Source organism: Leucopleurus acutus (assembly GCF_964270905.1).
Source record: "Leucopleurus acutus genome assembly, chromosome: 16".
In the NCBI taxonomy this organism is placed as follows: Eukaryota; Metazoa; Chordata; class Mammalia; order Artiodactyla; family Delphinidae; genus Leucopleurus; species Leucopleurus acutus.
In genome coordinates this window covers 7065964-7079264 of record NC_139158.1, presented here as the reverse complement: position 1 = coordinate 7079264, position 13301 = coordinate 7065964, and the positions used below count along the sequence as shown (strand labels likewise).

The 13301-nt window shown below is 52.5% G+C and overlaps 1 protein-coding gene across 1 annotated transcript in view; it reads right to left on the bottom strand.

Annotated features, from left to right (window-relative positions):
- Window positions 1–7646, bottom strand: part of ZAN (zonadhesin) — a gene marked incomplete at both ends in the record, with an annotated part of 32221 nt that extends 24575 nt beyond the window's left edge. Inside the window, 12 exons of the mRNA XM_082856837.1 lie at window positions 232–316; window positions 626–897; window positions 1431–1577; window positions 1669–1747; window positions 1932–2023; window positions 2361–2525; window positions 4428–4580; window positions 5375–5462; window positions 5640–5911; window positions 6053–6199; window positions 6685–6780; window positions 7466–7646. Of these exons, the coding sequence (XP_082712963.1) occupies window positions 232–316; window positions 626–897; window positions 1431–1577; window positions 1669–1747; window positions 1932–2023; window positions 2361–2525; window positions 4428–4580; window positions 5375–5462; window positions 5640–5911; window positions 6053–6199; window positions 6685–6780; window positions 7466–7646 (1777 nt within the window). The remainder of the gene's footprint in view (window positions 1–231; window positions 317–625; window positions 898–1430; window positions 1578–1668; window positions 1748–1931; window positions 2024–2360; window positions 2526–4427; window positions 4581–5374; window positions 5463–5639; window positions 5912–6052; window positions 6200–6684; window positions 6781–7465) is intronic.
- Between the last annotated feature and the right edge of the window lie 5655 nt (window positions 7647–13301).

The following is a 13301-nucleotide window of genomic DNA, read 5'->3' as shown; positions in this document are numbered from 1 at the left end:
ACTAGGTGAGGGGTCTGACCCCAGAAATCCACGGCGTCAAAGTCACACTCACTCAAGCAAGCATTCTGATGGGGCTGGGAAGGTACGGGTGGGCAGAATATAGGGAACAAAGCTGCGTGAGGACTCGAGCACAAAAGAGGACTTGCATTTTAAGCAGCTCACGCAGAGAAGCCCAAGAGATGGTCATCCTGGAGCATGGCCCCCTTTCCGGGACCTGGGGTTTTGTCTTACCATGACAGGTCCCGTGACTGATCAAGATGAAACCCAGAGCAACAATGAAGGCGGTGCTGGTGCCCCTCTCAGCCTCAAACATCAGCTGAAGGTACGAGGGAGGAAGAAGCAAGAGAGAGATGAAAGTGAATCCCCGTCAACTCAGCGACTCTCCGGGCAGAGGGTCTGTCCTCTGCTAAGATGTCGCCTTGTTCTGGCCTCAACAGTGCAACGGGGGCCCGGGCCCCTTCCAGGAGCCAGAGAGCCTCACAGGGAACACAGAGCACCCTCTGCCCTGCTGTTTTTCCAGTGTCCCATCCTCTCAGCCCTGGTTGTGCTCCCTGATCCCAGGCATTATGTTCCCCTCACCTGGCCTCACAGTGACACTTAAAGAGCGACTCTCTCTGTCTCTCACCTGCATGGGCTGTTGATGTCCCGAAGGGACGGTGATGGAGACGTTCAGCCAGTCAGCGCTTTGAGACCCAACTCGTTCCCAGAGAGGAGTTGGGGAGCTGTCCGCAGGGCTCCCCAGCAGAAGCCTGAGCTTTGTGCCATTCCCGAGGCCATACATGTGGTAGGTAAACTCCACACAGATCGCACCCGGGGCACAGAAGGTCCGGCTCGCCAGTCTGAAAGACTGGCCTGCCTGGGAGAACTTGTCAGCCTCAAGGTAGACAAAGTGACCCTCTGGGGAAAAGAAGGGAACAGGCAAGGTGAGAAACCTGCAGAGGACAAGTCTGGTGCTTTCTTGAGCGACATCTTGCTTTCCAAATGGGGACTTGATGCAAACACCCAAACTCCCCACATTGCAGTGGGGTGTTTGTTTGTTTGTTTTGTTTTTTTCTCTGCTCATTTTAGACTTCTAACTAAGAAGGCAGGATCAGAAAGAAAGGGAAAACCAAGCCAGCAACCCAGATTCCTTTGTTGGCTGTACCAGTCAATGTCTTGACTGAAAATGACCCAGTGGATTTTGAGGCCTTGGGCTCAATGAAGCACTATACCTGGATCTTCTGGGGGTTTCAAGTGACCCCAGAACCACGAGAATCCTCAGCTCACTCTACCTCTGTGGCCTCCACAGCTCTGGCCCCATGGCAGCTTCCCAGGAAACACCCGCTGGCTGACCCTCACCGCCTACACCTTGTGTCAATCATACCAGTCCACCCCCTCGCTGGGAGCAGATTCAGTAACTCGTTGGCTTGAGGGGTCCTCCATCTCCTCACCTCCATTAAGGGAGGCTCCCGAGGGGCCTGTACCCTGGATGAGCGTGTTTTTACTTCCCTGGGTCCAGTGTCCGCCATCCTGTAATGCCTGGACCCAGTCACAGAAGGGATGGGCCTCATCTTCAAAGTCACACTGAGGAAAGCTCTCTGGGGGATCAAAATGGGAGATGGGAGAAATCTGGGCCATGCTCTCTATTCCTCCCCCATCCCCAACCCCCATTCTCAGAGCTGCTCTCACCCCCGCAGGGAGCAATGCTGATTGCATCCACCGCCACCACTGGCTCTGGGATCTCTCCAAACACGCCCACCACGGTGAACTGAAGAGAGAGGGAGAAGGGGCCGGGAGTGAGCAAACAGCCCAAATGCTCAGCCCCTCCATTTGCTTTTACTCTCTTCAGGGACCCAGGCACCCGGCTTCCAGGGCCCAGATCTTCAGTCCTTGTCAATAACAGGTGCGCCTCCCACGTCCAAGGAGACCTGACACCTCCTGCTCCTCTGTACCTGAATCTGTCCCTGGCCTGTGTAATTGACAGAAACGGGCTGCCAGTTGGGTCCGGGTTGTCCTGAAAAGAGTGTGTGTTTCCGGCGGCTGCCTACAATGGAAGGAACCCAAGAGAGCCGTGAGATGACTGGGGGCTGGAAAATGACTTCAAACCTATACTCAGAAGGATGAGTAGCAGAGGGACCACTTGGAGTGGATTCCCCTCCCCGAGGTGCAAGCACGTCCTTCTCTCTCTCACTCTCCTGGCGTTTTTATCTATTTTTCCAGAACCCTGTGCCTTCCGCTCCCAAATTCCACTCCGCAGAATCATCTTGCAAGTATCCCAGGTTTCCCCAGACCCCAAGAGATGCCCCCACGTTTCCTCGTCAACCCAACCCTGGGAGAAGAGCCTCAGGACAGTATAAATGCCATGACGTTGTCACTCTCACCCAAGTCGGAAGCATAGACCGTGAGGGCTGCGCCAGGAGACTGGCCGCGTAGGGTGTAGTGAGAGGACAGGCTCAGGCAGCCGAAGGACTGGAGCACAGGGCTCAGGAGGGCAGAGCTCTGCCTCGGTTTTGCATTCTTGGGGTCCAGGAGCATGTAGAAGCCACCTGGGAAGGAAAAGGCCAGTAAAGTGGGGGATGGCACAGGGATAGGGGCTGCGAGGGCAGGGAGCCTGGCCCTGGGGAGCCCTAACAGTTGCCTAGGATCAGCCGGCGCTGAGATGGGCCTAAACCCATCACACGACTGGCTGAGGCCTCGGTTCCTTCCAGAAGTGCTTGGCAGGTCTCGGTGAGGACGCGGGCGCCGCCCAAGAAACGCGGCATCCTCTCAGAAGCAGCCAGAATCCTGTCCTTTGGATTCAGACTTTTGAGGTCCCCCCACAGTCACATCCTCTTCCTTTTCTTAACCCACAGGACATAGCTGATTCACGCCAAGTGGTGAGAGTCCCGATCTGATGCTGACCGGCAGGAATCTCCTGCCCCATGCCGCCAGCTCACGCAGCCAATCAGCCTGGACCTCGCTCCGTGACGCAACTGGTAGCCATGGGAAGGAGGGGGGAATTAAAGAGGCCTCCGACCGCGCGCACGCACGTGCCGGACGCCCCACGGGGTTCTGCCTGGAGAGTGAAACCCGGAAAGGTGTCCTTCTGAAAGGGAGAGAAGACGGCTGAAGAGGAGGGAGTGGGCAGAAGTGCGAGAGAAAAGAAAGGAGCCAACAGGTAAGAAGGAGGGAAAAAATAAAATGGTGAAGAACGCAACAAGTGTCCATGCTGGGACGTCTGAGAAATGGAAAAGGAGATGCGGGAGAGAAAGAGGAAAGATGGAAAAACGTAAGGAAGGGAGCAAGGTGGAAAAAGGAAGAGAGAGAAAATGGAAACAAACAAACAAACAAACCCAACAACGTTTACTGAAACTGCTGGGCACGGGATTTGGTGCTAAATCTAAGGGGAATGCAGAGATGGGCTGGCCCTGCCCTGTTCTCCAGGGGCTTAGAATGAACGTGGGGTGGGGTTTTCACCAGGTCTTTCTAGAAAGCAAACCTCAGGCAGCAGGAAAGATCAGAGGAAGGAGAGCAAGGATTTGGGGGGAGGGAAGGATGGAGAAGAATGGCCTCTGTCCTTGCCCCATCCCTTCAGTGGATTCTCATACAAAAAAACCCAGGTGATCCTTTTAAACGTAAGTAGATAAGGTCACTCTTCTGCTCCAAATCCTGCAAGGGCTCCCCATCCACATAGAATAAAAGCCACAATCAGTCCTGACAATGGTCTGCCCCTCCTAGGACCCGTCTGAGCTCATTCTCTCCATCCCAGCCACGTGGCTCCTTGCTGCACTTCAACACCCACCCCCCAAGCCACTGCTACCTCAGGGCCTTTGCATGGCTGGCCCCTCTGCTTAGAATGTTCTTCCCCTCGATAATTTCGTGCCTCACTCCCTCACCTCCTAAAAGTTTGTGCTCAAATGTGACCTGTCTGAGATCTACTCTGACCACCCTATTTAAAACTTACAACCCACCCCACCCTGCTCTCCCGATCCCCTTACTTTGTTCAACTTTTTTTTTTTTTCTGATAGCACTGGTCATCTTAAAGCTTATATAATTTACTTCTTTATTGTTTCGGGAACTGTCTCCTCCTTGTCCCCCACCATCCTCTGTCTGTTTTGTAAGCTGATGCATCTCAACGGCCTGGGACTTGGCATATTGTAGGTGCTCAATAAATATTTGTTGGATGAATGAAGAAGGAAGGGTGCCAGGGAAAATAGGTGAGGAGTCGGCTGTGTTGGGTCTACCGGCTGTAGGGCTTTTGGGGTGGCAGTGGGAGAAGCTGGCTGGGTGCTTAGAATCTGTTTTCTGTCCTGTAACTTAAGCTGATGGAGGTCTGAGCTCGCTGACTTTCGCCCCAGGCCATCCCAAGAGAGTTATTGTAGGGTGGTCAGGCAAGCATCGTAAACTCCCGCAAAGGTCACTAGAAGCTCGGAAAGTCAAAGGACGGAAGAAGCATGGCCATTACTCACTACCAGGGCTAGAGAAATCATCCTCAGGCCCCACGTTCGGCACCCCTGTTGACCCCTTCTTCTGGACCCACTTGGCCCCAGAGGCCGTCGGGATCCAGCTCCAGCCACAGAGATCATTTGGAGTGTCAAAACTGCACGTTTGCGTCTTGCAGACTGAGGGAAAAGGAACGAGGAAGGATTTAGCTTTTTCTAAGGGGAGGCAGCTCAGAAAAGTATGCCTCAAACACAACGTTGTTAATCAACTATACTCCAATATAAGATAAAAATTTTTTAAAAAAGAAAAGTATGCCTCAGTCTGGAGTCAGAACTCTTGAGTCTCAGCCTGGGTCCTAATGTGAGCCACGGCCGGCTTGCAAGCCAGATATGGACTTGCTCCCCCGTGGCTGTGTTCCTGGCACGGATTACTTAGGCTGCCCAAACCTCAGTTTCCCCATCGATAAACTGGGAACAACAGCACTGGCCTGTTGTAAGTTACACCCCGTGTGGGAGCATCTGGCACAGTTCCTGCGCTCAGTAAGTGCTGGCTCCTTGCATGCAGCTTCTGGAATGTCCCTTCCCTTGAATTCGCTCCCCTCAAACCTCTAACATCAGCCTAGAGTGCTAATTCTGGATAGATCTGGGGTAACAGCCAGGTTGACCAAATGTCCAGGTTTGCCAGAGACTGAGGGGTTTCCTGAGATGCAGCACTTCCGTGCTAAAAGAGGGACCGCCCAGGGCAAATCAGAATGGCTGGTCACTCTAGGACAGGTGTCACCACAATTCTGTGTTCCAGGAGAACGTCTCTTTAGATGTGGCTGCTTCAGGGGTCAAAGGTGTGGGGTGTGGAGGTAAAGGGAAGCAAGTCGCCCCAGCTCTGGAAGAAACCAGGGTCTCGGTCCCTGAGCTACTCCTGCCACCTGGGCAGATGTATAGGCGTGGGGGGAAGAGGAGGAGGGACGGGGGCTCACCCCGACTGCAGGAGCCCCGACGGATAGAGATGGCATCCAGAGCGATGTCCAGATAAGCCGTGCTGCCCCTGACTCCTTCAAATGTCAGCTGCGGGAGGGAGGGGGCATCACCCACGCTGTGAGCCCCCTTTGCCTCGGGCTCCCACTTTCCTGCCTGAATTCAGGTGGCCCAGCCCCCGTGCCCCTCCTTGTCCCAGCCCAGCCCCTCCTGGACCCCCCACAGCCGGATTCCCACTGGGACCCCAGGCCGTGTCTTCGGCCTTACCCGACTGGGCAAGATGCGCCCAATGGGCACCGTGATGGCGGTGGGTATCCAGGAGGGGCTCTGGGTGTTCCTGTGTTTCCAGAGCACGTTGGGGCGCTTGCCCTTGGGGTCCGTGGTCAACAGCAGCTTGAGCTGGGCGCCCCACGACGGCCCGAACATGTAGTAGGCGAAGCGCACGCAGAGGAGGCCTTGCTCCCATACGGGGGGGCTGCGCAGGCGCGCCACCCCGCCCGGGCGGAAGGTGTTGGAGTCCATGCGCAGGTAGTAGCCCTCTGGGGGAGGCAGAGCCAGGGATGGTGAGGCCCTGCCGCCCCCCTTCCCAGAGCCCGGGTGTCACTTCCGGCCGCCTCCCTGCACCCAGATCCACCAGTGTCCACCTCCCAGATGCCTCCCTAAACCTTCGGCTTCCTCACTTCCATTGGGGTACCCGCCGGGGGGCGCGGTGCTGCTGGTGGGGGAGGGCTCACTGGCCCGAGTCCAGGCCCCGTCATCTTTAGACACTTGGCTCCAATCACAGAGGGGTTTGGAGTCATCCTCAAAATCACACTGGGTGAGAACGGCTGGGAAGAAAGGGCCACTGTGAGGCCAGGAGAGGGCAGAGGGCAGGGGGTCGGCTGCAGAGCCACTGAGGCTGGGGGGGGGGGGTTAGGAGGTGGGGGGAGGGAAGCAGAAAAGGGTTGCAAGGTGGCCACTAAGATTTAGGGTCCAGAGCAGAGATTTGGGAAAGGGAAGCTGAGAAATAAGTCTTCTCTTAGGAGAAATTCAGGGCTGGGGTCGGTGAGGGGCAGAATGACTAGGTCAGGGGTTGCAAACGGAGGTCGCAGGCGGGCAGGCTTGTCTGGGAAGCATACATTTGTGGTTGTTCATTTGAATGTGGATGTTTCAGGCAGGACTTGTACTCTACTCCTCCCCGGTTCCCTCCCCGCTCCATCCTCTGAGGGCTGCCCTTCACACATTTATTACATATTTATGTCATCACCCTGCCTGAGGGCACCTGGGGTGGCCACCCCTGGGAGGGACTGAGCAGCCCCGGCTTCCAACTCACAGTTTTCCCTCGAGCTGCGAGAGACCGGCTTCCAGTCCAGAGGCTTCTCTTTCCTTGGCATTGATTTGGAGACAGAGAGAAAAAAACAATGTGATCCTCGTCGTTACCAAGAACTGTTAAGCCTCCAGGACTGTGAGCTTTCTGGAGGATCGTTCCTTTCTTTTTATCCATATTGTATCAACGTGTATGCAGTGACATATATTTACTTGAAGGTTTTCAAAAAGGTCACTCACAGCCTTCTCACCTTAAGCTGTCATCTGTCTCCTAGAAAGCATCTCCCCTCCAAGTTCCTCACATCCCCACTGGTCCCTCCACCCCTCTATGCCCTGGACGTCACGCGGGGTTCTCTCGCATGAGAAAGAACCGGTTTCGCAGAGCCTAAGCGTTTGGCCCTGAGCAATCTCCTTCCTTCAGGTCGAGCTCTTCCTGTGCTACAGCCCAAGTTTTCCCCACAGAGTAGGGACTGTATGGGTCCCACGTTGCCAGGTAGGGGTCAGGGATGGTATTGCCCCAACTGAACACACAGATGAGCAACACCTTGGAGATTCCACAGAGAAGCCGGCTGCCCTTTTCCAGGTGGTGGGGGCCACACAGAACGGCCCTTTGTTTTAGTAGTTCAAGTCCTGCTCGCTCAAATCCCCTCAAACAAGCTCCAGGACACAAGCCACCCATCATTTCTTGCTGCTTCCTACTTGCTGTCTGTCTGTCCGCTGGGTCTGCTCTGGGTGCTGTCCTTTTTCTGAGGGCCCGACCCCTCTCTCCTCCCCTGCCATGCTCAGACCTGTCTCCCCGGCTCTGCACCTCCTTCCGCTCTCCTCGCCCTTCAGCTCTGTCCTGCTCGCACTGAGCTGCTCACGCATCTCAGGTCCAGGCTTGTGGGCTGCGGGGCTCCACCCATTCCTGTTCAGCATCCTTCTCACACCCATCACTCCCACCTTCCTTACCAGGGCCGTGCCCTTCATCGCTAGCCCACTTGCCCCTTCCAGCTTCGCCCCTCGCTCTTCCTCAGAGCCACCCGCAGCTGCCCCCTGAGCCCAGCTTACCGGGCAGGGGTAGGCATGAGGCCCTGGCCCCAGGCAGCCCCCAGCAGCAGCAGCAGAGTCCAGACTGGAGGAGCCATGCGGGACCTCAGAAGCAGCTCTCAGGGGAGAGGAGAAAGGCGGAGTGAGGGGCCCAGGCCACCTTATTCACCCCCACCCCTCCTCGCTTGGCACCCTCCTGAGGATGCCATGAACACTGGACAGAGAACACAAGAAAGCTCTGGGAAATGAAAACTGTGAGCGCTGAAATTTAAAAGCCAGTAGAAGAGTTATACATTGAAATCAAGAGAAATCAAAATGAGAGCAAGAGAGAAGGAAAGAAAGAAAGAAAGGAGAGACTTGGAGGGTTGGTCCAGGAAGCCTAACATTCAACCAGAAGGGTTCAAAAAAGAAAGAACAAAGGAAAAGAAATTACTTAAGAAAAACCACAGAAGAAGATTTCCCGGAACAGATGTAGGAGCCTCTTGATTAAAAGGGGTCTGGTACGATGAATGCAGAGAGACCCATGAAAGGCACGTCATGAAATTTCAGAACATCAGGGCTGAAGAGAAGATCCTAAACACTTTCAGACAGAAGAAAGCAGGTCACGTACTAAGGATCAGGAATCAGCGTGACACGGGACTTTTCACTAGCAACCACGGATTCTATGAGGCAGTGGAACATTGTCTGCAGAATTCCAACAGAAAACCATTTCAAACCTAAAGTTCTATAGCTAGCAACAGTATCCAAGGCGACGGAAAGATGGTGTAAAGTGAGGACTGAAAATGCTTCTTGGCAAAGAATTGAAAAAGACAAGTCACAGAGGAAGACCTACAAGCAGCCAGTATACGTTGGAAAAGATGTTCTGCTTCTGGGACTTCCCTGGTGGTGCAGTGGTTAAGGCTCCACGCTCCCAATGCAGGGGGCCCGGGTTTGATCCCTGGTCAGGGAACTAGATCCCACATGAGTGCCACAACTAAGAGTTTGCATGCCACAACTAAGGAGCAGGTGAGCTACAATTAAGGAGCCCACATACGGCAACTAAGGAGCCAGCAAGCCACAAGTAAGACCTGACACAACCAAATAAAAATAAATAAATAAATATGAAATAAAAATTTTTTTAAATGTTCTGCTTCTGTTATAAGAAGGGAAATGCTAGTCAAAACTACAACTTTCATGTTGACAACAATTTAAAAGATTGAAGCATTGAGTGTTGGCCAGAATGCAGGTAGACACACTAAAATACATTGATGCTAAGACTGCATGTTGGTGAAAACGTCTTAGAAGATAATTTGACAATGACCGTTTAACTTTCAGACGTGCTTATCTTTGACCCAGCGATACCTTTGTAGGAATCTTCCCACATAAGTACGTGCGTATTTTCACAAAGATGTACATACCTTAAAGACATTAATTGCAGCATCATTTACAATAGGAAAAGAAATCGAGGTTACCTAAATGTTTGCCAGGAGTTGTGTGTTTGGATCGTATTCAAGGAATATTATTTATACAAAGGAATATTATACAGGTATTAAAAAGAATGGCACTCCTCAAAAAATTGACAGTAGAATTACCATATTGCCCAGCAATTCCACTTCTGGGTATATGCCCAAAAGAATTGAAAGCAGGGACTTGAACAGATACTTGTACACCTATGTTTATAGTGGCGTTATCAAAATAGCAGAAAGGTGACAGCAACCCAAGGGCCCATAGACAGATGAGGTTTTTTTTTTGTACTGAGATGTAGTTGATTTACAATGTTGTGTTAATTTCATATGCACGTGTTTTGAGTAGAGGTGTAGAGATGGAACTAGGACACACAGACAGCTGTTCATGGTGGCTCCCTCCGGGAGGGGGTGGCCGGGCTCTCCATGCATTCTGCATACTTATGCGCACGACAAGGATGTTTCCAGGCCTTCCTGTGTAACGGGCGTGGTTCATTATAGGGACCTTAGTGAAAGCCATTTGAGGAGCCTGGTTGGGAGGAAATCAGACTGGAGGGTTCAAGGAGGGAGCGGAAGTTGAAGAAGGAATCCCACCAGGAGGGGACAGCGTTTTGGGGCTGTTTGGCCATCTAGAGGGGACTCGGAGGGCAGGTGCTGAAGTTAGGACAAGGTAAGGTCTTTTCAAAATAAGAGAAACTTGAGCCTGTATAAATACTCATGGGAAGGTGGGTGGGAAGAGTTCAGAACGAAAACAGCAGGAGGGGCAAAAGCCAGCTCTGTGATGTGGGGCGGTGGGGGGATGCACCATGCCGGTGCACATCTAGCGGCTTCCGTTTTATCTGTGAAGTGGCAGGTGAATGGAGAAGGTTCTGCTGGCAAGAAGGTCACAGGAGTGCCCCTCCCAGGCAAGCTCCCTGGTGGTGCTGCCCACAGCCAGCAAGTCCCTACCTCCCAGCCCTGCCAATGCTAGCCCTCCCTCCGCCGCCCACCCCTTCCCACCTTCTGCCAGGCTCGACAGCTGTATCAATGTGCATTCCTGGGGCTGGACAGATAAGTGCTTTGCTACGGAGCGGAGCGTGGAAAAGGAATCCGTGACTCAGGTCACTGATGACAGGAAGGGAAGGGATCTGGTTGGGGAAGGCTTTTGGCAAGAGGTGACACCTGAGGAGCTTTCTGAAGTATCAAGAGGGACTTCCATGGCGGTCCAGCGGTTAGACGCTGAGCTTCTGCTGCAGGGGGCGCAGGTTCGATCCCTGGTCGGGGAACTAAGATCCCCCATGCCACGCGGTGTGGCCAAAAAAAAAATACCAAGAGATGGTAACTAGGCAAAGAAGTTGGGAAGGCACATTCCAGGAAGAGGGAATGTTCAAGCTTAGAGGGAGCATGACACTTGGAGGATAGCTGAGCCTGTGTGTGTGTGTGTGTGTGTGTGTGTGTGTGTGTGTGTGTGTGTAGGCAGGGGCCCTGTCTTGGAGGACCTTGAATGCCATAGCTTTGTGGAGCCACCAAAAGTTTTGAAGCAGTGGGTGTGACTTGATTCCACTTGCGTTTTCAAAAGGCTACTCCAGCATCCCCAGGTGGTTATGGATGAAGGAGGGGCTGGGCAGAGCTAGGGAGATGGGAGAGGAGGTTGTGGAAGGTGAGAGATGGGAGGGGCCGATGGACGCTGATGTCAAGGTAGCAGGAGTGGGGGATGCAAGTGGATCGAGATCTTTCCAGGAGCCGCAAACAGCAATTCTTGCCGGCTCACCTAACTGAATCTCATGTTCTCCCTCTTTCTTAAAAAAATGTATTTTATTGAAGTATAGTTGATTTACAATGTTGTGTTAATCTGCTGTACAGCAAAGTGATTCAGTTGTACATATATAGATATACTTCTTCATATTCTTTTCCATTATGGTTTTTCACAGGCTATTGAATATAGTTCCCTGTGCTATACAGTAGAACCTTGTTGTTTATCCATCCTATATATAATAGTTTGCATCTGCTACTTCCAAACTCCCACTCCATTCCACCCCCAGCCCCCTCCCCCTTGGCAACCACAAGTCTGTTCTCTATATCTGTGAGTCTGTTTCATTTGTTTTTGTTTCATAGATAAGTTCATTTGTGTCAAATTTCAGATTCTTCATATAAATGATATCATATGGTATTTGCTTTCTTTCTTTTTTAAAAAATATTTATTTATTTAGCTGCACCGGGTCTTTAGTTGCGGCATGCGGGATCTTTTAGTTGCGGCATGCAGGATCTAGTTCCCTGACCAAAGATTGAACCCAGGCCCCCTGCCTTGGAGTCTTAACCACTGGACCACCAGAGAAGTCCCTGTCTTTCTCTTTCTGACTTACTTCACTTGGCATGATAATCTCTAGGTCCGTCCATGTTGCTGCAAATGGCATTATTTGGTTCTTTTTTATGGCTGAGTAGTATTCCATTGTATATATGTACCACATCTTCTTTATTCATTCATCTGTCGGTGGACATTTAAGTGCTTTCCATGTCTTGGCTATTGTGAATAATGTTGCTATGAACATAGGAGTGCATGTATCTTTTTGAATTATAGTTTTGTCCAGATATATGCCCAGGAGTGGGATTGCTGGATCATACAGCAACTCTATTTTTAGTTTTTTTTGTTTTTTTTTTTTTGCGGTACGCGGGCCTCTCACTGTTGTGGCCTCTCCCATTGCGGAGCACAGGCTCTGGACGCGCAGGCTCAGCGGCCATGGCTCACGGACCCAGCCGCTCCACGGCATGTGGGATCTTCCCGGAACGGGGCACGAACCCATGTCCCCTGCATCGGCAGGCGGACTCCCAACCACTGCGCCACCAGGGAAGCCCTATTTTTAGTTTTCTGAGGAACCTCCATGCTGTTTTCCATAGTGGCTGCACAGGTGTACGTTCCCACCAACAGTGTAGGAGGGTTCCCTTTTCTCCCCATCCTCTCCAGCATTTGCTATTTGTAGATTTTTTTGATGATGGCCATTCTGACCAGTGTGAGGTGATACCTCATTGTAATTTTGATTTGCATTTCTCTAATAATTAGCTATGTTGAGCATATTTTCATGTGCCTGTTTCACGTGCCAATCTCATGTTCTCTTCATCGCAAAATTCTTGTCCTCATTTCCTGCATGTGGAAACTGAGCTCTAGAGAAATGATGTCAGTTGCCCAGCAGAAGGGCATGGTGCTGACGGTCCCTACGAGGTGTCCTGCCAAGTCCCATGGTTCCCTGAAGTGCATCTAAATGGGGCCGGGGTTCCATCCCAGCCAGAGCAGATCTGCCTTTGTCAGTTTCATCAATAGCGAGTCTACATGAGAATGCAGCTGAGAGGGTAGTTTTGCCGCTTCTTAAACACAGCATTGACGCTTGCTGGTGGCTCTGTCTTGGCTGGTGGGCTGGCCTGGCAGCAAGATGAACTATCGTGAATCCAGAGTTCCTGTATCCCACGCCCAGGTGTTCCTAGAAATCTTCAGTTTCATTCCCTTTACTTTGGCAGCCCCCGTCCCTACCGTCAAATCTATGCCCAGTGTGCCTGGCCTTGGCCCCTGACATGTGACAGGGTTGCCTGGGCCAGCCATTCTCATGAGCTGTCAGGGAGGGGCCGGTGCTGTCATGCCCCAGGTGTTGGAGCGGGAAGTCCCAACCCCCTTCGGAGTCCTGGGGGCTCCTTCTGCCCAAGTGAGCACCCACAGAGCCCACGGAGGGGGTCAATCCCGAAAAAGAGAGATCCTCTGCCCCTTTATATAAAAGCTGGGGGTGTAAAGGATGTCCAGCCCAAACCCCGATCTCCCCTTCCTCCAGAGCAGGTTAGGAGAGCGTTCAACAAAGGGACAGAGCCAGGAAAGGGTTAACCCAGGGAAAAGCAGCAGAAGCCAATTGATCCCCAGCCCCTCCAGGTTAGGCAATAAGTCCTCCGAGGGCTGCTCTTGCTGACCTCCCTCTGGCGCCGCAGAGCTGGACGGTCACAGCTTCCAGCCTGTCTGGGGGTGGGGGGTTGGTGCTCAGGCAGGACAGGAAGGAATGTGGTGTGGGAGGGAACCACGGGCTCTGCCTTTTGGGGAGTCCAGAACGGGCAAGGCCCCAGAGGCTTTGTCACCTGACAAGACTGACAGGAATAGGTGTGAGGGACCCTGGGATGTGGAAGAACCTGGGAATCACTC